Source organism: Vigna umbellata, chromosome 8 (assembly GCF_029865625.1).
Source record: "Vigna umbellata cultivar VRB3 chromosome 8, Vumbellata_1.0, whole genome shotgun sequence".
Classification (NCBI taxonomy): Eukaryota; Viridiplantae; Streptophyta; class Magnoliopsida; order Fabales; family Fabaceae; genus Vigna; species Vigna umbellata.
Genome location: NC_142172.1, coordinates 28,688,191 through 28,714,733, shown reverse-complemented (window position 1 = coordinate 28,714,733; position 26,543 = coordinate 28,688,191). Strand labels below are relative to the sequence as shown.

The window sequence follows — 26,543 nt, the reverse complement described above, 5'->3', positions numbered from 1 at the left end:
ATTTCCATGGAGAACCCTAAAGCTTACAAACATGGAAGATGGAAGAAGAAGGAGATCCAAAGGAAGAGGAGAAGATGTTCCCACAAGCTCCTCGCGCCCTCCATGAGCTCCAGACGTGAAATCGCGCCTCCAAAGAACCAAAGACCCGTTTTCTTTCTGCCTCGTGAGTATATATACTGCCCGAATTCTCGCTTAAGCTAAATTATTCTCGCTTGAGCGAGAATTCTTCTTGGAGAAGATAGTCATTCTCGCTTAAGCTAAATTATTCTCGCTTAAGCGAAAATGACTGTTAAATCAATGACTTCCTGGATCACCGAGGCTCTTCAATGTAATGGAGGATCTTCCTAACATCAAAATAGATCAAAGAAAACAAGGGATTAGAGTAATATTTACGTAACATAGCCTAAAATATAGATAAATACTAAAACTAAATAAAAGAGAGGATTTAAGCAAGTAATAAGCAAAAAAAGAGTTGATTTTGCTTCTAAAATGATGCTTAGATAATGGTAAGAATTAGCATTATTAGTGTACATAGTTTTGTCTCTCTTCATTCCTTCCTAAACCAAAGTAAAATAATCTCATTATACTATCAATCATTAATAGTATATAAAAGGTTTAATCATTCACGAAGTCTCTATTTTCGCGTGGAATCTCAATTTAGTCCCGTTGTTTATGAAAATCTCAATTGGGTTCCAAATTTATGAAAATTGCAACAATTGGATCCTTCCCGTTTAATTGTCTCCAACGACGTTAGTGTGTGTTTGACATGGCACGCAATAGTCAGTTTCTTAACTGACATGGCTGACTGAAGTAGGGCAGCTCGTGGATATTATTATTCCAACCTTTTTCTACTGCAACCTAGTACCCTACCCTTCTAAAACCTAAATTACTTTATCTTACACATGAGGCCCACCCAATACTAAATAATCATTTCCTATTTCTCTTTTCAACAAAGAATTTTAGCATTCTAATACACTTACGGCCCTGCACCTCTCTCTAACTCTCCTTCTTTCTAATTAAATTTCTTTTTCTCTCCGAAAGCCAAACATATTCCTAGTACTTCTCTCACGTCTTGCTCCATTTAAACACAGACCCCTCCACACATTAATCCAATTTTGTTTTCTTCCCCAGGCAGACTGAACTGATCAATGTTATTTGAACCTGCAGAATCAGGCTTGATCAAGGAAGATGCTTGTTTCCCACTTGGGGTAGCCTCTGCTCCACGGTCTCTATCAGACACTTCAGCCTCTCCATTCTCCTACCGTGCCTTGGCAGCAGCTAATGCTGCACTGATAGCTTCAGCTTCTGTAGATGATGCTTGAACCAGATACTCCACACCTTTAGTAATTCGCCTGTTCAAAGTCCTTTAGATGAATGAAGCCAAACAAGTAACATTAAATACTTTGCCCAATAAAATGAAAACAGTTATTGTACCGAGGTCCCTGAAGCATGGCATTTTCAGTGCTGATATATGTATAAATGTCACCATTCATTGGGGGTGCAACAAGATTTCCCAAAACAATAGAACTATCAGTAACTGCCTCAGGAACTGCTTGCCTCGCCGGTTTTCAAAACCCCCTTCAACGGCTACTCCGTCAAGTTCAGCCCCTTCAATGAGAACCGCCTCGCCGTTGCCACCGCCCAGAACTTTGGTATCCTCGGCAACGGTCGCCTCCACGTCCTCATCCTCTCCCTAGACCCCTCCCTCCCTATCGCGAAGCTTGCCTCCTACGACACCGCCGATGGTGTCTACGACGTAGCCTGGTCGAAATCACACGACTCCATCGTCATCGCCGCCGTGGCCGACGGCTCCGTGAAGCTCTACGACCTGGCCCTACCCCCCACTTCCAACCCGATTCGCTCCTTCCTGGAACACACCCGTGAGGTCCACTCCGCCGACTACAACCCCATCCGTCGCGACTCTTTCCTCTCCTCCTCCTGGGATGACACCGTCAAGCTCTCGACCCTCGACTGCCCCACCAGCGTCCGCACCTTCAAGGAGCACGCCTATTGCGTCTACTCCGTCGTCTGGAACCCCGTCTACAAATGTCAGGAACAATAGGGTTCCGGTGAGTGTGCTTAATGGGCACGGATATGCCGTGAGGAAGGTGACGGTGTGCACACATTAATCCACGTCAATTAAAAAACTCGTGCCACGTCAGTTAAGAAACTGACTACAGTGTGCCACGTCAAACACACACTAACGCCGTTGGAGACAATTTAACGGAAAGGATCCAATTGTTGCAATTTTCATAAATTTGGGACCCAATTGAGATTTCCATAAACAACGGGACTAAATTGAGATTCCACGCGAAAATAAGTACTTCATGAATGATTAAACCTATATAAAACTACACATCCATTTTCTAAAGTAATTATATATATATTATTGAGAATGAAAAAAAAACTTTCGAGATGAAGAGGTGAAAATATGAAATTGTTATTGTTTTTCGTTAATTTAACTATAATCTAAAATAGTTTTTATTTTATCGTTGATCATTGCTCATTTCTTATTTTATCTTGTCAAACTCTATTTGTTTATCATATTTTGTTTCTCATAAATTTAACTCCAATTTAAAATACCTTTTGTTTAATATGCATAATCTAAATAGTTTGTTTTTTTTTTCTTATTATTCTAACTTCTATGTGTCTACTCCACTCACCCACCATTTCACTTTCTTAAAAAAAATCTATTATTTTAAACAAAATACACACCTCCTTCGTGTATAAAAGAAATTAGTTCATATATATTACTAGAAGAATATTGTTATCATTGGACAAACGTTGTTTCAACTGTCGCTAGTTAAGGTTTAAAGATTGAAAATAAAAAAAGTTTGAAGGATTAAAAGTGAAAATGTGAAGGCAGGTTAAAACACTTTTTTAATTTGATTAAAAAAAGTTAATGTAAAAATATTTATTTATGTCTCTTAGAAAAATAAAAGATGTAAAAATAACAATTTTTTTAAGTATGTTAGAAAAGCAACTATGTAAAGTTAAAAAATTAACCGATACAAAACTTTATTTATTTAAATATGTTAGGAAATAACAAAATTTAATTTTATTTATCAAACGGTCACCACATATTTTTTTTAAGTCTATTTTCTTTTAAATAGACTTAAATCACAAACTTAATAAATCTATTTTGCATTAGAGTTAAGATGACAAAAGTTGAAAAATATTCACGACTTAAATAAGTAAAAATTCATATACTATTTTAAGTTGTTATTGAAAGTAAACAACAAGAATTAAGTAAAAATTTAATGTGTGTGGCGCATTGGGTGAGTTATCTCATTTCTCCCAATTTGGAGGTTCGTTGGTGGTTTACTACGCGATATTTCAGGCAACGTTTTGGTCTTTCGCACACATTGGTGAGGTGGAGGTTGGTTTTTTGCACACACCGGCACGAAAGAGGTTGGTTTTTCACACACCGTTACATTGAATACTTGATGCATTTCTTAATTTATAGGTTAATTTTGTATATTGTTTATTTGGTGAAATTTTAGGGAACTGTGGGTTTAAATTTTGGAAGGTGTAAGAAGAGGGTATAGTAATTTATTAATAAAATTTGACTTTTTTTGGAGATTAAAATTAAAATAATTGGTTTTGCCCTTGGTTATTTGTTATTCTAGGTAATTTTTTTATTTAAGTCTTGACTTGATTGGAAACCGAAATGGAAGCATGTAATACCAATGTAAGTAGAGTTTCTTTATTTGTGTTGTGGTTGTTGTTTTGGAACACTGATTGTAATATTTGAAATTTGTATTGTTTTACAGTGGCGCATGCGAACATGAATGGATACATCATACATTGTCCATATGAATTGGTTACTACGAACCAGACATCAAACGCGCATTAGAAAAAATCCATTTAGGTGGTGTTTATACATTGTTAAACCTCTAGAGGTCAGTTTAAAATTGTTGAAGGAGATGGCTTGTAGATGGGTGGAGCACCATGAATCATTTAGAGTTAGCCAACATCTACTACTATTCACTACAGTTGATGTTTTGATGACTTTAGGTTTAGGAGTAGGCGGTTTGGAGGTGTCGTACGATGAATCAGTAGTTGGTAAAGTAGGTGAGATGTTCAATCCAAAAACAACGACTTTGAAAGACCTGATGAATATGTTTGATGGGGTCGTATTTAATGATGCTATTGAGGTAGATGTGATTTGTCGTTTGTATATATTAGTTTGTTTGGTGGTATTTTATTTTCCTAGGAAGTCAAGGGTTGTTTCTAAAATGCCTTGTTTAGTGTTAGATGATTTAGATAGGTTGTCTCATTATGATTGGGGTAGTGCTGTACATAAATATCTTGTAAGTAGTCTAAACAGATGTAGTAAGAAAATACTGTCTGGAGCGATTGTTGACTCCTTGAGTATTAGTGGCAATGCTGCTATGTTACAGGTACTATGATGATGTATTATTTATTTTTGTTGTATTCATTTAAGTGATTGTCAAAATTTATTTGACAAGTTGTATTTGTGACATTGTAGCTTTGGACTTTTGAACGCCTTTCTTTGCATCATCATCGTTCTTATAAGATATTCCCGCATGTGTCGCAATTTCGTTCCTTTCATTTAAGGACGAAAAAAATAGATGTTTTGTTTAAGACAAGTGATGTAAGTTTATTAACATGTTTGGCTGTTTATTGTTGTGTTATTGATGTTGTTATTTGAGTAAGGTTTTTGTTTTTCATTGATATAGGTACAATTTGATTGGTACCTTAGTGACCATGATCGTCAGCAACCCCTCATACGTGGTGCTTTCCATATGGATGATGGAGTAAGGCCTGAATGTTGCAGGCCTGCAGCAGACCGACATGAGAACGAAGGTGAACAAAGTTGGGAATCAGAAGCTGAGGAAAAAATAAGAAGAAACAACCTTAAGATAAGAAGTCTCAGAGAAAAAATTAAAGGTGTTCGGAAGGAACTTCGTCACCTTCGAAAGTGTAGAAAGGTTGAAGAAGATCGTTCAGGTGTTGAAGCTGTTGGTGATGTTCAGTGGAATGATGAAGGTGCAAAACATGCAGTCTATGAAGAACCTTTAGGTCAAGTAGATGAGGAACCTGCAGGCTATGAAGAACCTGCAGGTGGAAAATCTGAAGAACTTGCAGGTGGAAAATCTGAAGAACTTGCATGTGGAAAAGATGCAAAACCTGCAGGTGAAGCGGATGAAGGAGGTGTAGGTGAAGTACATGAACAACCTGTAGGTGAAGCAGATGAAGGAGGTGTAGGTCAAGTACATGAAGAACCTGTAGTTGAAGGGGATTATGAACCTGGAAGTGAAGCAGATGAAGAACCTTTAGGTGTACCCCATGAGCATCCACCAGCTGTCATTGACATTGGTGATGATGATGAAGGAGATGTTAATGTTGAACCGATGTTTGTACGACCTTTGCATACTTATGTTGGTGATCCTAGAACGACGGTTGATTTGGATAAATTGTACAACTCAGTATCCGCAAAAGGGATTGAATTGAAGTAATATAATAATGTTTTATTTTTAATGAACAATGATGTTGGTATGTGATTTCTTATTGTTGTTTTTACAGCTTTGTCGCTGAAATATGTGATCAACCATTGAGCACACATGAATGTGAGTCTTTAGGGCCAATGCAATATGTAGAAAACTTGGTAATTATGCACTTACATGATATTAATCAATAATGATGTTGTCCAATCTAGAAGCTTGTTTTTGTCAGTGCTAAATTTTGTTGTTTTCTTTGTAGGTGGTATTTTTTGCATCATCAATTTTCATGTATTTTGAGAAAAGGTTGTCTAGAGTAGTAAAGAGGATTGTATTCAGTCCTGTGTTTGGGGTAAAAAAAATATTCTTGTTACACACATTGTTTTGTTGTCTTACTTGTTTTTGTAGTATGGTTTTTTAATTTGTTATTGTTTATTGAATGCAGAACCATATGCGCCACTAGTATAAGAGACGTCCAGCCAATTAACATGTGTGGCAACTTAAGGATTACGAACCGTATTTTCCTGCTGATCTGATTGAACTGCAAGACATCTTGTCTACTGATTTGGTGAGCAAGTTGTCATTTGTACGTACCATCTTGCTTTGTTATTTGGTTTATAAATTGTTTACATTTTTCATTTATTTGGCCACTTTTAGGTTTTTCTCCCATTTCTAAGTGATGATCATTGGTGGTGTTATGCGTTAAAAGTTTACACCTTTGAGTTTTTTGTTATTGACTCACTAGGTAGTGGTGTTAAATGGCATGCTCGAATTGACAAAAGCATAGTATTTTTTTATAATTTATTTAGAAAATTATTTTGTTCTTGTCCATCATTTCTCGAAGTGTACTTGTTTTGAAATTTATTATGATATGATTTAACATGACAAACTCAAAATATGCAACGTTTTTTTGGTTTGTTGTGCAATAGACTTGAAGATTCTAAGTGTCCTTTGATCGTTAAACAAGCAAACCAATTACAAATAAACAAAGAAATGTGAAAAACAATAACCAAACCCAAAATATGAATACGGGATCGCATAAAAGGTCTTACCTTGTTCGAAGAACCAATGTTAACAGACGAATCCATTACACAGAAAGGTGACATCTTTAACACAACCCACACCGAAAAACACACTTTCGACAGACCAACGATGGAGATTGTTCAACGTAGGTTAACAAAAAACGCTAAAATGGAGAGACAACGAGACACTTTGAACAGACCGGACAAGGAGATAGATGACCGTCCACACAAATTTGCAGAAAATGGAGAGAGAAGGAGCAGTCAAAACGAAAACCCTACAATGGAGACACTGCTTAACATAGGAGGGTACTTTCGGAATAATCAAATCTAAAAGCCTGAACCCTTTTTGTAATTTGTTTTCTTTTAAATAATTTTATTCGAATTAAAAGAATAGAAGGCTGACATGTGTGGTTGAAAAAACGTTGTCAAATTCACGTTGTCAACATATTGCGGTCCCTAAAAAATATTGTTAGACTTTGGGAAAGTTATTTTCTATTTGTTATGTTACAATTTTTTATATACATGTTTGTTTCGCTATCAAATTATTACTATTTAACAAGACAACTTAAGTATTGTCAAATTAATTGTTAATAAACTTGATAAAGTAAAATTAGTCGAGTCATTTCTCAACAAATATGAAATTATTTTTCAATACTTGATTCTTATGAAAGTCTATGAAAGGTTAGTAAAACATAACACAATGCTAAAAGATAAAAGTAAAAATCTATCCTAATGAAATTAATATTGAATATTGATGTATATGTGAATTCAATGAAATAACAGATAAAAAACTTTGAAACAATTATAATGAAAATAAACTAATTTCACTACTTTTCCAAAATAGATTCATCATCGGTTAACCATAGATTATTGTTCAATTGGTTATTACTTTTGATTTCAATTTAATTAAAATACATTCTTAATTAATTTTTTGGTGACCTTACTATTAACCAAAGTAGATGCTCAATTGAAAGTAGATAGCCCACAATGTGCTTTGAAGTACTATCATGTTATATGGTCATCCTTCTCCCTTCTTGTAAAGGTTATGGTGGAAAAGGTATATTATTGTGATGTTCAAGTTTTTGTACTATCATCAAATTGGTATTGTATCAAAAGCATTGCAAACATTTATCGTCTGATCTAAACATCTTGTGAAGATGGAATCAAACACTTTAATGTATCTTCACCAATATTGGTACATATGTAGTATGTAACATCCTTACTAATGTAAATGTTTTTTTTTTGTGGGTAGCAACATGAAACAAACTTGTGAACAAAAATAAAATAATGTCTAACGAGGATCCAATGACCACATTTTGAAAGGTTGCTATAGTCATAGGGATAGACTCAGTAGAAATTCCATTGTATTCTACTCTTTTTGGTAGAGAGAGTGAGTTCCATTCTACATGTATATGTCTGATTTGATGAAAATTGTATCACACAAACATATATGGAGTTAGAGATGATATAAGATCAATTTTAAAATAATTTTTATTCATTACCTTATTTTATACAGATATTATTAATAGCGTATCAAATTTAAATACATGCATGTTGTATTTGGAGGAGGAAAAAATGACAAATATGGATTTATGAACCTTAAATCATTACTTGAAGGTAACAAAAAGTTAAAAATACAAATGCATATGAGTAATTCCATATTAAAAGAAGAAAAACAAATTTACTTTGGTGTACGAGAGAAGGATGCCATCTTTATTGAATAAGTATATCTGGGTACATGGAAGTTGGCTGTGAAATAAGATGCAGGTTACAAGCAATGAGGAAAGCCAAACTAAGCTGTCAAAAGATTAGGTGCACTGCACATGAAAATATGAAGCAGGAAGAATCAGAGAGAAAAGGCCATGGAAGTATAACATATTAGCAGGGATCTAGCATTAATGGCTAAGAAAGTGAAAATGTGTCATCCTCTTAGGGTTGGTTTCATCGAAAATTTAAAAGTGATACATTCTTGAATCTCTGGCACGTAAACAAATAATGTGTTAGCAAGATCATCTCATAGCCTTCTGTTTTTGTGTCTCGATTTTCACACTTCAAAAATTCTTCTTCTCATCTAACCAACCAAAGTGAAGGCATCAACTAGAGCAAGTACTTTCAACATCGTTCCTTCTTCCAAATCAAAATACAATTCACCTGATTTTTTCCACCCAATAACCTATTACTCTCTTTCATATCAGTTAATACATTATTTCTACTAACCATTGAGCCTTTCTCTTATCATTCTTTCATCTATTTTTCTGTCTTAATTACAATAACACATGAAAATATTTCCAATAACAAAGTTAACATCCATGAAAAATATGAAAAAAATAACATTTTAAAACATTTTTTAATAACATTTTAACATAACATATATGTCATTTTTCACTAATTCATTATTTATTTATTGTTATATTGATCTATTCCAACCCAACAAAAAACGTGACACATAATCAAAATATTATTAATATATACATATATATATATATATATATATATATATATATTAACGTATTATTGTCCAAAATATTAAAATATGGCCCAATGCATGTCTAAGAGGAGAGAGGCCCAATTGGCTTGGAGTCCTACGAGTGAGATAAAGTGTCTATTGGAAGACGTTGCTGGCAGAGTACACCCTTCGTCCCTATTGATAGAGAGAGAAAGAACTCAAGGCTCTTCCAGAAGCTAGAGAGAGAAGTGGAGCAGCACTCTACACAGCGACAGAGCCATGGATGTTCAGAGAAAGTGGGACGCGATCTGCACGGAGGCTTCGTGAAAGGTAAGAAAAATAAGCATTTTATTCATTCTCTATAGTAGCATACATATCTGTCTATTTTACAATATTATAAATGAACAAGGGAGAGCTCTATATATATAGAGCTCTTGGGAAAACGGGGACAATACTGATTATTGTCTTTTGACAGTAATCTAGCCGTTATAGGAAAACTCAATAGCCTCCCCTCAAGCTGGATGGTGTATGCTCACTAATCCAAGCTTGGGAACTATGGATCTGAACCGCACACGATGGGGAAACTTGGTGATGATGTCGGCCAGCTATTCATCTGATCGAACCGGAAGAAGTCGTAGGAGATTCGCTTGTATCTTTTCACGAACAACATGACAATCAAGCTCTATGTGCTTGGTCCTTTCGTGGAAGCTCTGGTTATGGGCTATGTGTCTCACCAATTTGTTGTCACAATATAGAACAGGAGTTCCCGCTTCTTGTACTTAGAGATCTTGTAGGAGATAGTGAAGCCATTGTATCCCACATACAGTGGCTGTAAGGGCACGATATTCCGCCTCGGTGGAAGATCTGGAAACGGTGCTTTGCTTCTTGGATTTCCACGAAACGAGAGATGATCCAAGGAATACGCAAAACCCTGTAGTGGACCTCCTAGTATTTGGACATGTTGCCCAATCTGAGTCACTAAAAGCTTTTAGATGAACTGGAGAATCGCCTCCAAAGAACAATCCCTCTGAAGGCTTAGATTTTATGTACCTAAGAACATATTGCACAGCCCGATAATGATAGTTAGTGGGTGATTTCATAAATTGACTTAATAGATTAATGGAAAAGCACAAAATAGATAATGATAGTTAGTGTCATAGAGACGTTGAATATCGTTGGCATAAAGGCTTTGGGCTTTCTTCCAAAAGGAGTGACAAGTTTTGAAAGCCCTTAAAGATACAAGAAGTTTGGGTTCCGCTGATTGCTATAACAGGGCACACAACTGAAAATCTGCTTGTTTCCACTAATCAACTTTTTCAGTAGGCACATGGCTTCCATCTCGCTCAAGGTGGTCATAATGTCCTTGGCCAAGGAACCACATTTCAACGGCAGCAGACCAAGATAGATAATTTTTTCCATTTAGCTTCTCGGAGGTAATTGATGGACTACCGGAGAAAGAGAAAGTACTGCCAGACGCCATTTCTGAAGAAGACGAATAGTACCAGCGAGGAACAAGAAAACCCTAAGGGTTTAGACGAACGAAACTGTGACAGTGATGGACAACGGTGGCCGGCAACGGACGGTGGCCGGCGACGACAGACTGTGGCGCCGGACAGATATTACGAGATAGGAACCAGAGCGGGTCCCGCTCTGATACCAACTTGAGAATTAAACTGTAAAATAATTTTAGAGGGTTTCATTGATCCCTCTCACAATCTTCTATTTAGGGTTTCATTGAACCCTAAACTCTATTTATAAGAAAAAATTGATACAAAAGTACATGATAAATAGGGTAACCCTAGACACAATATAATCATGATAAATAGGATAACCCTAGACACAATATAATCATGATAAATAGGTTAATCCTAGACACAATATAATCATGATAAATAGGATAACCCTTGACACAATATAATCATGATAAATAAGGTAACCCTTGACACAATATAATCATGATAAAATAGGATAAATATCCTAAAACTATTGTTGTCCAAAAATTATTAATCACCGCGAACAAAATCATCATGTGTTTTTTTTCAAAATAACGTACTTAAAACTAAATTTTAAATTCACCTTTCATACTTAATAAATACAAATAATAATTTCTCACATATATTGTATAACATAGAAATTTCTCACTCAATGTTTACTTGTCACATGAATGTTGAAATCATAAGGACTCCTTAACCATTTTTGTTTTAAATATTGGCGGCTATAAAACCAACTTCTTACCTTACTACAATCCCACACAATATTCGCATCAAAGAACGAAAGCAAAAACAAGCACAGCCCGATAATGATAGTTAGTGGGTGATTTCATAAATTGACTTAATAGATTAATGGAAAAGCACAAATCAGGTTTGGTATTGGTGACATAGAGCAACTTCCCTCTATCAATCTTCGATAGGGGCCAGGGTCATCCAAGTAGTTGTCTTCTTACAGTGAGCTTGTATCACTTAAAAAGGGTGTAGAGGATGGTTTGCATCCCAGTATTCCTGTTTCCTTAAGGATGTGCAAAGAATACTTTCTCTGACATAAATGAATTCCCTTTTTAGATCTTGCCACCTCCAAGCCTAGGAAATATTTGAGTTCTCCTAGGTTCTTTATTTGGAATTTATTATGCAATAGAGCCTTTATGTGGTTGATTTCGGTCATGGAGTTTCTAGCTAATATGATGTCTTCTACATAGACAAGTAAAGCAGTAAAATCTGCAGAAGTCCTTTTTATAAAAAGAGAGTGATCAGATTTAGATTGGATGTAGTTGACAGAAATGAGAAAAGAAGACATTTTTTCATACCATTGCCTACTAGTTTGTTTTAGTCCATATAGTGACTTAGTAAGCCTGCAAACCTGACTCTCTTTATGGATATTTAGACCGGGTGGTGGCTCCATGTAGACTTTCTCATTTAGGTCCCCATGTAGAAAGGCATTGTCTATATTAAGTTGATGTAGAAACCAATTATTAGAGGCTGCAAGGGCAATAAGCAATCAACAATAGTGAGTTTGGCAACATGAGAGAAAGTGTCCAAATAGTCTATCCCTTCTTGTTGAGTGTATCCTTTTGCCACCAGGCGGATTGTATCTTTCTACAGTGCCACCAGCCTTATATTTGATTTTGTATACCCACCTACAACCAATGGGTTTCTTTCCTGGAGGCAGTTGTGTTAAGTACCAGGTATTATTGTCTTGTAGGGCCCTGATTTCTCTCTGCATCGCTTCTGCCCACTCACACATACCTTTGGCTTGCTTCATTATAAGACTAAGGCTCATTATTTGGAGTGATGGGCATAGTATACTTCAAGTGCTTTTTTGACAAAGAGTCAGAGGATAATAGATCAGAAATGGGATAAGGGGTTTTAAAATTATTTTTCATAGATAAGGATTGATTAACCTGATGCACATAGTAACTCAGATATCCTGGAGTCCTTTTAACCCTGTTAGATCTCCCGCAACCATGATTTTCTTCACCATCAGCAATGTTGTCACCGCTATTGTTGTCAGCGATAGTCTGTTGCATATCTCTTGGATCATTGGTACCCATTTCATTAGGTCTCTTATCATCAATAGGGTTACCACTGCATAGAAGATCATTAAGAGAGGTGGTTCTATCTCCTTCTCCATCAGCAATTTCCCTACTGTCTCAACGGTCTTTGTACGGAAAGATGTCTTCATAAAAGACCACATTTCTGCTTATGAAGAGTTTCTTAGTGCTAACATCAAGAACAATGTATCCTTTGACACCACCTTTGTAGCCAAGGAAAATCCCTTTTCTAGATCTTGGATCAAGCTTACTTATGTTGTTTTCAAGGGTAGAGGCAAAGCATAGGCACCCAAAGACTTTGAGACTCAAAGTAAGTAGGAGGAACATTATAGACCAGATCATAAGGAGTCTTGTTACTAAGAATAGGCGAAGGCAACCTATTTATTAGGTAAACAACATGACTCAAAGCATAGGACCGATAGGCATTGGGCATATTAGATAGAAAAAGGAGACTGCGGGTCACATTAAGTATGTGTTGGTGTTTTCCTTCAACGACAGAATTTTGTTCAGGGGTTTCAACACAACTCTTTTGGTGATTAATGCCATACAAATCATACATATTAACACAATTAAATTTAGGTCCATTGTTGGTCCTAATAGTCTTAATCATTTTATCAAACTGGTTTTTAATTTTCACAATAAAATTCCGCAACAGATCCCTTGTTTGACCTTTATTATTCATTAAAAAAATCATAGTATGTCTACTATAGTCATCAACTATAGTAAGAAAATACCTATGACCGTGAACAAAAGAAGTGGAAAGAGGGCCCCATATATCATAGTGAATCATTTCGAAACATTCAGCAGTTAAAGAAATACTTCTAAAAAAAGGCAGTTTATGTTGTTTAGCATAGTGACAAGCATCACACACAATATCAGGACCCATTTGCACATAAGGGAAATTCTCACATATATGTTTAACAGTTTTGTGTCCAGGATGGCCTAACCTATAGTGCCACAAATTTACATCAACATGTTCATAAGAGAAAGCAAACTTTGAAATAAAATTTTGATCCGGATTAAGAAAGCCCATTAGATAATATAGGCCTTTGCAAAAGTTAGCATACCCAATCATCTTCAACGTAGAATTCTCCCTTATCTGACAAATCTCAGAAGAAAATGTTAGAGTGCAGTTTAAGTCCTTGATGAGACTTTGGACAGAAATCAGATTAAAACAAAAATCAGGTATATATAAAACATTAAAAATAACAAAATTCTTAGAAAATTGGACAGTCCTTACATGTTCAGCAGTAATAATGGTATTATTTGGCAGTCTGATAGAGATAGGTTTGATTTTATGAAAGGTAACAAAGTTTCTTTTATCATGGGTCACATGGTCTGTGGCCCCGGTGTCAAGGATCCAAGAAGAGATACCTTGTTTGTCCTCTTTGCAATCTCTCTGCATCTGGTTGATCTTGTGAGTGGGTTCATCCACCTTCTCTATCCTTGCCCGGGAGTCTTCTTTACATACCTTAGAATGCGAATAAGAGCATTCCAATGGTCAACACATAGAGCCTGCATGAACTGACTAACCACTCCAACTGCAAAGGATAGATCTGGCCTTGTAATAATGAGATAAATAAGTTTTCCAACCAGCCTGCTATACCTCTTTAGATCGGAGAATAATTCACCTTCTTATATCCTTAATTTCTGGTTTGGGTCCATGGGACTGTCTACCGGTCTACAATCAATCATGCATGTTTCTTGTAATATATCAAGAGCATACTTCCTTTGGGAGATTACAACTCCATCTTTTTGATTGCGCTACTTCAATGCCTAATAAGTATTTGAGACTTCCAAGATCCTTGGTTTGAAAATGTCTACACAAGTACTCTTTTAGTTGAGATATTCCAACAATATCATCAACATATACTATTAAGTAAACACATTTTCCGAGAGAAGAATGACAGTAAAAAACTGAATGGTCTGCTTCACTGTGTTTTAGCCCAAATTTTTGAACAATGGAGCTAAACTTTCCAAACCAAGCACGTGGGGATTGGTTGAGGCCATATAAAGATCGATGCAATTTGCATACCATACCAGACTCTCCCTGAGCAACAAACCCAGGAGGTTGCTCCATATAAACTTCTTCCTCAAGATCACCATGTAGGAAGGCATTCTTGATATCCAATTGATGAAGTGGCCAATGACGAATGGCTGCCATGGCAAATAAGAGGCGAATAGTAGTCATCTTGGCTACATGAGAGAAAGTGTCACAATAATCAAGACCATAAACATGAGTATAACCTTTTGCAAAAAAGGCCGAGCTTTGAGCCGATCAATTTCACCATCAGGGCCGACTTTAACTTCATACACCCATCGACAACCAACCGCCTTTTTGCCTGGGGAAAGGGGCACCAGTTCCCAAGTATTACTGTGGTCAAGAGCCTGCATTTCTGCAATCATAACTTGTCGTCATCCAGGATTATCAAGTGCTTCTTTCACATTCTTGGGTATAACAACAAAGGACACTAAGGATAAAAGAGAAAAATAGAAGGGCGACAGGTGTAGAAAGATTGTGATCAAGACTTGGAATGACAGAGACAGTGGAGCTATTTGACTCAACCATTGGAATAGGAAGGACCTGCTGGAGGATAGAAACATCCTGAACAGATGGAGAGAAGTAAGAAGTCTGTTCAAAGAATGTGACATTGGCCGACATGTAATACTTCTTAATTTCAGGAGAGTAACACCGATATCCTTTTTGAAGTTGAGAATAGCCTAAAAAGACACATTTGAAAGCGCGAGCGAAGAGTTTATCTAGACTTGGAGACATGTCATGAACAAAACATACACAGCCAAACACTCGGGGAGATGTATGAAAGAGAGGAACATTAGGAAACAAAATGGAGAAAGGGACTTTATTATCAAGAGAGGAGGAGGGCATCTTATTAATAAGATAACATGCAGTTAAGATGACATCCCCCAATGATGGACAGGAATATGGGCACAAAGCAAAAGGGTACGAGCAATTTCAACCAAGTGTCTATTTTTTCGTTCTGCTATACCATTTTGTTGCGGTATATGAGAACAAGTACACTGATGTAAGATACCATAGGAACTCAAGATGACAGAAAAGGAGGATGAGAAATACTCTTTTGCATTATCAGCAATTTCCCTACTGTCTCAACGGTCTTTGTAGGGAAAGATGTCTTCATAAAAGACCACGTTTCTGCTTATGAAGAGTTTCTTAGTGCTGACATCAAGAACAATGTAGCCTTTGACACCACCTTTGTAGCCAAGGAAAATCCCTTTTCTGGCTCTTGGATTAAGCTTACTTATGTTGTTTTCAAGGGTAAAGGCAAAGCATAAGCACCCAAAGACTTTGAGACTCAAGTAAGTCGGAGGAACATTATAGACCAGATCATAAGGAGTCTTGTTACTAAGAATGGGGAAGGCAACCTATTTATTAGGTAAACAGCATGACTCACAGCATAGGACCGATAGGCATTGGGCATATTAGATTGAAAAAGGAGACTGCGAGTCACATTAAGTATGTGTTGGTGTTTTCTTTCAACGACAGAATTTTGTTCAGGGGTTTCAACACAACTCTTTTGGTGATTAATGCCATACAAATCATACATATTAACACAATTAAATTCAGGTCCATTGTCGGTCTTAATAGTCTTAATCATTTTATCAAACTGGTTTTTAATTCTCACAATAAAATTTTGCAACAGATCCCTTGTTTGATCTTTATTATTCATTAAAAAAACCACTACTACAAAATTAGCTATAGATAGCGCTTTTTTAAATAAGCGCTATCTATTAATGTGTGGAAGAATAGATAGCGCTTATTTAAAAAAGCATTATCTATAACTATGACAATAGATATAGTTTTTTTTAAATAAACGCTATATATAATTATTTAATATTATTTTTTTAATTCATAGAATAATAGATAGCATTTTTAAAAAAATCGCTATATATTATGTTACCATAAATAACATTTTTTTAAATATACTATTAAAACTGATTTGAAAAGAGGTTTTCAATCCCTCTTCGTCGGAGTGTTTTTACGTTTTCGAGCTTCTTTTTATTTCAGCATCTTTTTACTCTTATATTTTTCAAAATTTCCCCCTTTTTCCTATTTACTCTCGTATTTTCCAAAATTTTCTTCCCCCTCCTAAATTTTCAGTTTCACTTAAGTACAAATTCATCCCCAAATTTCAATTTCGATTTGCCTCTAAATTTTACTTCGTGCTTGCTCTCAAATTTCACTTTGCATTGATCCCAAACCTGCATTACATTTATCAAACCTAATAGTTCTTAGTGGAGCAAGTCATTATTGCGTTGTCTTCCCCATCATTGCTCATCGGCCGGCCAAAGTTCAGCAATTGCGGTCACCTATAAGGGTTTAGGAAACCAGCCTCCTTCAAGAAATTAGTACGGTCGTGGCTAGGTTTAATGCTTCGCCAGAAGTTCTGGAGAGAGAAGTGATGGTGTCGTTAAAGGCCCTCGAGTCAACGCTCTCCTTTGCAACATCTTCATTCTGCTCGCGTCAGCGGTCTCCTTTGCCACATCTTCATTGTGCTTGCGTCAGTGCTTGCACCTCATTTTCAGTTTCATGTTGCTTCTCTCAGTTTCGTGTTGCTTCTCTCTCCTGCAACAACCACAGTTCTTCACATATCCACCTTTTCTCCTCACATTTCTACTTTATCTCAGCTATTTCGGCCTTAGAAACACCATCTTCACCGATGAGTTCTTCGATCTATGGCCTCCGCTAGGGTTTCCCTCATCTTTCATCTTTTTCTTTGATTTTAACCGTTTAAATCCTCTTTTGCTCCGATTAAACACTTTCCACCGTTTAATCGGTTAACCTAGTGTTTTAAGGTTCTTTCACCGTTCGATTTAGGGTTTCCTTGCTTCATTCACAGTTTTGGTTCATTTGCTCTTGGATTCGTATCATTCCGCTGCGTTTCACTCTTTGAGGGAGCTTCGAAGGAGTCCATAGCGTGTTCGTTTGGGGTTCTTCTCGGAGCTTATTCCATATAGTTGATTTCACTTACTAAGATAAGGTTACTGTTGATGTTATTATTGTGTTAGTTGTTGTTTATTGCAGCCACAGATGACTGTAATTGATTTCATTAATACTGCAGATAAAAGGGTTGGCTTTCTCAACAATAGACCCGAACTGCATCTATATTCAAGGGGTTGATTATGAGGTAAATTTTCTCATTTTCTAATAAATGTATTATTACTTTTGTCAACCAAAATATAAAGAAAATGAAAGGTGTAATATGAGTTTTGTTTTCTCCCATACATTACAAAACATAGATTATGGTGTGTGGGTACTAACTCATGAAGTATATTTTAAATGTGATTCGAAGTTAAAGTCCAATTATTGTTTCTTTAATTCATTTGTATATATTGTACTATAGTGACAGTGGCTCTGGATCTCATTATAAAGTGAAGGTTATCTTCAAGGGTTGATAAAATCTACTTTTCATTTGTTTGAAATAAAGCAATATATTTGCTCTCTTATTCGTTTCCTCTAACAAAATCCAAGATCTCAACGTAACTTGTTTTTATTTCATCAATCTTGACCTTTTATCTACATGAAGATAATAACCTATAATCTCATTATGGTGGGTGTATTGGCAATGTTATACTCGATGGTATGTTAAGACCGTGTTCATTGAGTCAAAGCTTCTTTATTCATTATCCAATAAGAGATTTTTATAATCTCATTAAGCAATTTGTTGGCTTTTCAGGTTTTCATGATTTAAAGTTTTAAGCCATGGAAAATCAAGCTCCTTTAATTATAGCAGTGCTGGTATGCATGCATTCTTTAATAGTCTTCACAAATGAACTTTGTTTCTTTGAACTATTGTTGTTCGATAATGTAAATCCTATATTATTCTATTTAATGAATATTTATTCAAGATAAGTTTATGTTATTCTTATTGTTATAAAAGATAACTTGGACTCTCAAATTCTTAACTTCCAGGCACCTAGTTGTTTTCTTTGCATCTTGTGTAGAAGCTGATTCCAAGGATTAAATAGGTTGAGCTTTCCTTCTCATCCATTGGAGGCTATAATATACTTGTGAAAAAATGTTTGTGGTATACTTTCTTATTCTTTTGTATGGAATTTACTATGTCCAATAGCCCAATAGATCATGATCATTTAGTCCAGAAACTAGTCATATGTTATCAGATAAAGAAACAATTTTAGATATGTTGTCTTTTAATTTATCGTTTCAACTTTGATAAGTTGATCCTTACTAATGACGTTAAGATAATGAAGTTTGAACTTTAATAACTTTGAAATATATGTTTCAATCATTATAGATTCAACTATATACCCCGACATGTAGTTGAAAAAGTGTTTCCGAGGCAAGTTATCTCCTCCAATGTTTTAGAGTACATATAGGCGTGAGTATAAAATTTCCCCCCTTAAATGATTACTGATTTCTATTCTTCTTATGTAGACTGCTTTGCTCACATAGGCCTCAGTACTCCAAGGAAAAGTGTGTTAAAATCAATGCTTTTTTGCTTTTATGATTATGTGCTTTTATGCTTCTATAATTATGTATTCATCTTGTTCTTTAGTGTATTCATGGTAAATTCATTTCATAATACCTTTATGCTAGTGGAGATTACATCATTGTGAACCACATACATTCATTTTGTTCATGTTTCAGTTAACACTTTGGTTATTCCAAGATATGGAGCAAGTGGAGACTAATCCTTCTTGTACTGACTTAGCATATGAGAAGGCTATTTCAGATGGTGTGGATGTTCTTGACAAATGTCCAAGGATGGAATACGTTTTTGCTTAAGCTATATTGATCTTATTGGGCTGTAAAGTATTTATTATTATCTGTGCAATTTTCTGTTGTTGCTTTCATCTCTAAATTGTACTAATGTATCGTGTTGTGCATGGCAGAGGCAGAACTCCTTACAGCTCCACCAAGGTTAGTATATAACAACTTGATAATTGATAAATATTGTACCTTTTGTACTCAATATATTATCTTGCAGTGCATCACTAATCGTGGGCCTAATTTTTTCTTACTATTGGATGACTTCTATGTTACTAATGGTGCCAATCTTGATCAATCAAGCATTAATTTCACATTAGAAGTTCACCACAGCTTCACTTCGTCAATTTTACTTTTACTTTTTTAGTATCTGTTTTTGATAGAATGAGTTAGTTTAGATACCATATTTTATTTCTTCTAGATAATAGGTAGATTGGTTTATGTACAGTTTTATATTTGATTAAATCAATTTGTTTAGTCTAGCTTGATTGTAGTTTTGTTTCTGTAATTGAATTTTGCTAGTTCAGTCAATTTTCTTTTAGTTAGAATATGGTACTATAGTTAAATTATACATTTTTAGTCTTAATAACTAGTTAGCTTTAGTTCTAGTCTTAGTTGGTTGTTCAAAACTTTAGGAATTAGTTTGGTTAGTTTTTAATCGTTGATTCTAGGATTTGTTAGTTGTTTTCCTGTTTTGACTAAGTTTTAGCTTGTTTTCTAGGTACGTATAGTGATATTTTGCATTTTTAGTTTTCTAGAATAGATAATTGTTATAACGTGCTCTTTTATCATTTATAACTTGCTTACTGTTTTAAAGTTGAAGGAACTTGTTTAATGTTTTTTTGGTGTTTTGAAGGTAGCATTGGATCTTGTCTTATTTTGCTTTTTTTTGGTTTTCATAGGTAAATTTTTATTTCTGTTATTTTTAGTAGTTAGCATAGTTTTCAATAGTCTTGTAGCATTTAAAACATGTTTAGAGAGTTACATTACAAATTCTGGTTTGACAAATATTTCTTTAGTCATTTTAAACTTGCCTGAATATATTTTGCTTCTGTTTTTACGCATTTCTTTCATATTTTGCTTCATTGTCATAATAATTTTTTTTAGTAAAAATTTAATTGACTAATTTTATACTATTTTTCTTTTTTGCAGTATTTTTTTAGTTACAGATATCAACAATATCGTGACAGTCAAATCATTGAAGTTAGGGAAGATTAATGTTTACATGTAATTAGTACATACTTATAGGTTATGTTATGGTATGTAATGCTTATAGGTACGGATAGAATATATGTTTATATTTGAAATATTATTGTACAAATAGTCATTTTTTATATTAATAAACATTCTTTGAGACATTTGTCTTTCTCATATTTTTTTTAATATTTTATAGTTCTTTTTTATAATAGAACCAATAAATATCACATGTTAAAACATAATAAAACTAATATTTTATATTTTCTTTTGATTTGTTTTTGAGATATTTTATTAAATTTTCTTTTTTTAAAATTAATTTTTTGAAAAAAGTTTAGACTAATAGATAGTGCTTTTTTAAATAAGCGCTATCTATTGTTGTCTGACAATAGATAGCGCTTTTTTAAATAAGCGCTATCTATTGTTGTCTAACAATAGATAGCGCTTATTTAAACAAGCGCAATCTATTTTTAGACAGTAATAGATAGCGCTTTCTTAAAAAAGTGCTATTTATTGTCAGACACCAATAGATAGCATTTTTTTTAGAAGCGCTATCTATTAATAGATACCGCTGCCATAGATAGTGTTGCCATAGATAGCGCTTTTAAGCGCTATCTATGATAAAAAAAAAGCGCTATCTGTGCACTTTTTTGTAGTAGTGAACCCAAGTATGTCTACTATAGTCATCAACTATAGTAAGAAAATACCTATGACCGTGAACAGAGGAAGTGGAAAGTGGGCCCATATATCACAGTGAATCATTTCGAAACATTCAACAATTAAAGAAATACTTATAGGAAAAGGCAGTATATGTTGTTTAGCATGGTGGCAAGCATCACACATAATATCAGGACCCATTTGCACATAAGGGAACTTCTAACATATCTGTTTAACAGTTTTGTGTCTAGGATGGCCTAACCTAAAGTGCCACAAATTTACATCAACATGTTCATAAGAGAAAGCATACTTTGAAATAAAATTTTGATCGGATTAGGAAAGCCTTGTAGATAATAGAGGCCTTTGCAAAGGTTAGCATACCCAATCATCATCAACGTAGAATTCTCCCTTATCTCACAAATCTCAAAAGAAAATGTTAGACTGCAGTTTAAGTCCTTGACGAGACTTTGGACAGAAATCTGATTAAAACAAAAATCAGGTATATATAAAACATTAAAAATAACAAAATTCTTAGAAAATTGGACAGGTCCTGCATGTTCAGCAATAATAATGGTATTACTTGGCAGTCTGATAGAGATAGGTTTGATTTTATGAAAGGTAACAAAGTTTCTTTTATCATGGGTCACATGGTATGCGGCCCCGGTGTCAAGGATCCAAGAAGAGATACCTTGTTTGTCCTTTATGCTATCTCTCTGCATCTGGTTGATCTTGTGAGCGGGTTCATCAACCTTCTCTATCATTTTGAGGAGTTTATGCATTTGCTTAGGGGTAAAAGAGTTAAAGGCAGCATTGATGCTGACCTGGTGGAGAAAGAGTCTTTATAATCCCATAGCTCCTTTCTTCAACATATATCACGCTCTCTGCAATCTGTGGAGAAAGAGTCTTTATAATCCAAGAAAGGACCATCATATTACATCTCTCCCAAGGGTCTAACAAAACCTCATTGCTTTGAGGTTTCTTGATTGACCCATCAATGAACTTGATTTTATTCTTTGAAAGCAGAGCCCCCCTCATGCTTCTGCTCCAAGAAGAGTAATTGTTTTCGTTCAGAACTTGAGAAATGAGAGTAAGACCAGGATTCTCCTCAGGATGCAGATAGAAAGGGCTGGTAGGTTTAGCGGATTGATCCATGTGATCCATTACGGTAGGAAGCAAGAAGGGGCCAAGAAACAATCCAAAAAGATATCAAGAATGATAACAGAGGCAGCGGAAGCAAAGTAGGTATTAAACCTGCTCTGATACCATATTAAAATATGGCCAAATGCATGTCTGAGAGGAGAGAGGCCCAATTGGCTTGGAGGCCCGCGAGTGAGATAAAGTGTCTATTGAAAGACGTTGCTGGCAGAGTACACCCTTCGTCCCTATTGAAAGAGAGACTCTTCGAGAAGCTAGAGAGAGAAGTGGAGCAACACTCTGCACAGCGACGGACCCATGGATGTTTAGAGAAAGTGGGACGCGATCTGCACAGAGGCTTCGTGAAAGGTAAGAAAAATACGTACTTTATTCATTCTCTGTAATAGCATATATATCTGTTTGTTTTACAATATTACAAATGAAAGAGGGAGAGCTCTATATATATAGAGCTCTTGGGAAAACGGGGACAATACTGATTATTGTCTTTTGACAATAATCTAGCCGTTATAGGAAAACTCAATACAAAAATTATTAATCACCACGTACAAAATCATCAATGTGTGTTTTTTTTCAAAATAACTTAAAACTAAATTTTAAATTCACCTTTCATACATAATAAATACAAATAATAATTTCTCACTCAATGTATACTTGTCACATGACTGTGGAAATGCATAACGGCTGGTTAACCATTTTTGTTTCTTGGCGGCTATAAAAGCAACTTACCTTACTACAATCCCACACAATATTAACGAAAGCAAAAACAAGACGCTCCGAAGAGAAGAAAAGAAAGGAAGAGAAGAAAAGAAAGGATATGGCAGAAACTCAGTACTGCATACCAATAATCGAAGATGATATAGAAATAAACGATGACTTCTTCGAGAACTTTGAAGCTCCCAAGTTCGTGGATTTCACCGCACCTGATTCTTGCCGTCCCGGCGATGACAGCCACTGGTTCTGCTCACGTGTTGGTAGTTTAACTTCTCACTTCTTTGATCTTATTCCAAATCTTTTTCGTCTTCTTTGGTTACCAATGACATGACTTTTTCTAATAATAGGATGTGACCGAAAGCATGAGCAAGAGTTGGATTCTGAAACTATCTACAAGAAGTTTATTCTTAGGGTTAGTTGGTCTTTTCTTCTTCATCTTTGTTTCGTTCACTCTACTTATGGACATAAATATGATGGTGATTGGGTGAATGGATCTTGGATTTTCAGGTTATGGCTGCAAGAGGTCCCAATGTACGCCTCAGAAAAGCTTTGAAAAAAAAAGAAGCAAGGTAGCGCATCCTTAAACCAAGAAACTAGTTTGTACGCTTACCTTCATCAATGTGGAACTTGTAACTGGAAAACATTCTTTAATTAAACAAAAAGTTATTGTGGTAGTTTTTACCTGTTAAAAATCTATCATCTTTCATTATTATAGTTTTCCTTCATGATTGTTAAATGGTGTGGTTGTCAACGTATAGTTTTCCTTCTTTAATATCTTCAAGAACGTTTTCATCATTATGAGTGATGTTTGGTTACTTCTTTCAGCGCAAATTTGAAGGGCCCCCATACAGCTGCTGCAAAGTCAAGGGTGTCAAGGATGAACTTTATTTCGTCATCATCACTCAAGATGACCGACAAGAACGTCCAAGTTAAATCTCTTTCTAAGGTTGCAGCAACCCCTAAGGTGAGGCCATCTCCTCCGGTGGCCAAGGCCTTGACCACTCCAAGGAATAATCAAAAGAAGGTTTCCAATGTAGAACCGTTTAGAAGTGTTGAGAGCAAGAAAGTGTTAACCGTCGGTGTGCCTAAGAGCAGAGTGGTGTCTAAGGCTCTTGTTGTTCACTCGCCTAAGAAGGTCATAAAGATCAAGAGTTCTATGGAATTAAAAACACCAATGAGAGCACTGTGTTCAGCAATGAAAAAGCTTGAACTCAACGGAGTCAAGAAGTCTGAAGAAAAAGGAAGAAACTCTTTGCCAGTGACTGCCTCCAAAAAGCGATCGAGGGGAAGAGAAGTTAAGAGCCGTGTGTTTGATTCCTTGAGTTCTAATAACCGTAAGCAACCAGAAACTAACTCAATGTCAAGTTTGAAGGAGAAGAAAGGCACTCAGAAGCGACAGGTTGCTAAGCCTCATCAAAATGACTCTAATGATATGGAGATAGATGAGAAATCTAGATGTGGTTCTCTAGAAGGATGCCATGAATCAGGAACTTCAGCGAGTGGTGCTGAACTATCTCTTGGAGATGTAATTTCCCAAGAACCAACAAGAGGGGAGAGCTTAGTTATAGTTCAAGTTTTGTCAGAAGCTTCGGAATGTGACACTACCTCACTGTCAAATTCCAACAATAAAAAGATGACTGCAGAAAGGAGTGAAAATGAAGAGATGAGGAACTCGGTTTCTGCAAAGGGAAAAGTTTCCGAATCCACCATGAGAAAGGCTGAAGAAAAATCATTGGCTTGTTCTGATGACAAAGAAAATGCTTCAATGGTTCATGAAAATATGTAAGGAATTTGATTTCTCTCAAAAATGTTTGACTGTGCACTGTTTTCTTAAAATTGGTGTAATCAATGAATTCTTGGCGGCTGCAGAGAGATGAGTACCGATAACGACGTGCCCAAAAAGAAGGCTATTCTTGGGAGCAAGCATGAGGATGATTCGAGAAAAACACAAAAGGTCTGGTGGTCTTAGTTATAGATTAATGATTACTTTCAGTCCCACTTTATTGAATGATTTGACTGTGTATATAACGTTTGTGATTTTGACCTTAAAACAGAAATCTTCATCGACCACAACTGCTTGTCCTGTTGTGAAGTACAGAAAATTAAAGCCCACAAACCCTAAGCCTTTTAAGCTGAGAACTGATGTAAGTAAGGGAAGGGGATTGTGTTTAAGTTTATTTATTGTTAAAAAACAATTTATTTTAATCAAGTGTTATTATTTGATGCTGCAGGAAAGGGGAATTCTCAAAGAAGCAAACTTGGATAGAAAATTTCTCTCACCTTTAAAAGAAACCGCAGTTAAAGGTGGTGGGATGGCAATGGGGAAACATCAGATTGTAAACCGAGTGAGTTCAGTTCCAAAAAGTGAATCAGACACTGATTATTATAGCAGTTGTGATGAGAAATCACGCCCAAAAACGCAGGAAAATCAATCTGTAAGTTCATGCACAGAAGAACATGTTCACCTATAAATATTTTATAGCATAAACAGTGTTTTAGACAGTGACTGAAGACTTCCCAAAATGTTACGCAGGGTGGCATTCAAATAGACAACTCCCGCTCCAAGGTGCAACGTGAATTATCTGCTACAACACCTTATAAAAGTTGTCCTCGTACTAAACTTCAGAAACCCAATGATGTGAATGATAAATTCAAAAGAAAATCCGAAATGACGCAGCGTAAAGTTCTGAGGCCTCTGAGGTAAGTAATAGTCAGATTACTTTGATTACATGTTGTGTTTGTAGTAAGCAACTTTGATTACAATGGAAATGTCTATTGCAGTGCTTTAGCAAGGAAGAAAGAAAAGGCTGTCATTGCAACAAAACTCAGTGTTATTATCGAAAAGCCATCAGGTATTGTGAAGCCAAAGGCAGCAAAGCCACGTTCTTGGGATAGGAAGGCATTAACTGTTCCTATCGAACCAAAGTTTCACCGTCTACATGTGCCAAAGGATTGCATCAACAGGAAACACACTTGAGAAATTATTCATTGGGGACGGAATGGCGTTGTTCAATATCATCATTGAATTTTTAGTTATCGTGGAGAGAACTTTTTTTTGTTACCACAGCATTAAAATTTGTGGTAATTGTAAGTTCAGACACGATTCATTTGTACAATTCTTTTTTTTATTTTTATTTTTTGTAGACGTAGTTAACGTGGAGAGAACTTTTTTTTGTTACCACAACATTAAAATGTGGTAATTGCAAGTTCAGACACACGATTCATTTGTACTATTCCTTTTTATATTTTTATTTTTTTAGATAAGGTGGAGAGAACTTTTTTTTGTTACCACAGCATTAAAATGTGGTAATTGTAAGTTCAGACACACGATTCATTTGTACTGTTTGCTTAAGTTTTGATTTGTGAATAACATTAATTCTTTTTGGTGTCATTTCAATATAGAAAACCTCCTCAGTCAAATAGAAAACCCCGTGTGCAGTGGCATTGAACGTTTCAATATGTGCAAGAAAGCCACTCTAGACAATCCAGTCAGGTAACATACTCATAGATAAGCTCATTATTCCTCATTTCATATTTGAGGATATGTTGGAAACATGGTAATATTGTAAAGCATAGATTTCTA

At 35.5% G+C, this 26,543-nt stretch overlaps 2 protein-coding genes across 3 annotated transcripts; one reads left to right on the top strand and one right to left on the bottom strand.

The window, feature by feature from the left end:
- Positions 1-9,712: 9,712 nt before the first annotated feature.
- LOC148194397 (uncharacterized) lies at positions 9,713-22,255 on the bottom strand. Its single transcript, XM_088097216.1, has 8 exons — positions 21,916-22,255; positions 14,725-14,873; positions 13,718-13,948; positions 13,545-13,576; positions 13,212-13,424; positions 12,328-12,511; positions 12,109-12,182; positions 9,713-9,983 (listed from the first exon to the last, which is right to left on the bottom strand). The coding sequence occupies exons 1-8, from the start codon at positions 22,253-22,255 to the stop codon at positions 9,713-9,715; spliced, it is 1,494 nt and encodes a 497-aa protein (XP_087953342.1).
- Positions 22,256-23,039: 784 nt separating this feature from the next.
- Positions 23,040-25,937, top strand: LOC148194396 (uncharacterized). Of its 2 annotated transcripts, none has more exons than XM_088095797.1 (9): positions 23,040-23,220; positions 23,308-23,372; positions 23,468-23,529; positions 23,786-24,742; positions 24,830-24,914; positions 25,015-25,104; positions 25,192-25,395; positions 25,494-25,660; positions 25,742-25,937. In XM_088095797.1, the coding sequence occupies exons 1-9, from the start codon at positions 23,064-23,066 to the stop codon at positions 25,935-25,937; spliced, it is 1,983 nt and encodes a 660-aa protein (XP_087951923.1). In that variant the 5' UTR covers positions 23,040-23,063. The 2 variants fall into 2 exon arrangements, with proteins under 2 accessions (XP_087951923.1, XP_087951922.1); XM_088095796.1 differs by having other exon boundaries at positions 23,064-23,220; positions 25,494-25,596; positions 25,729-25,937.
- Positions 25,938-26,543: the final 606 nt, after the last annotated feature.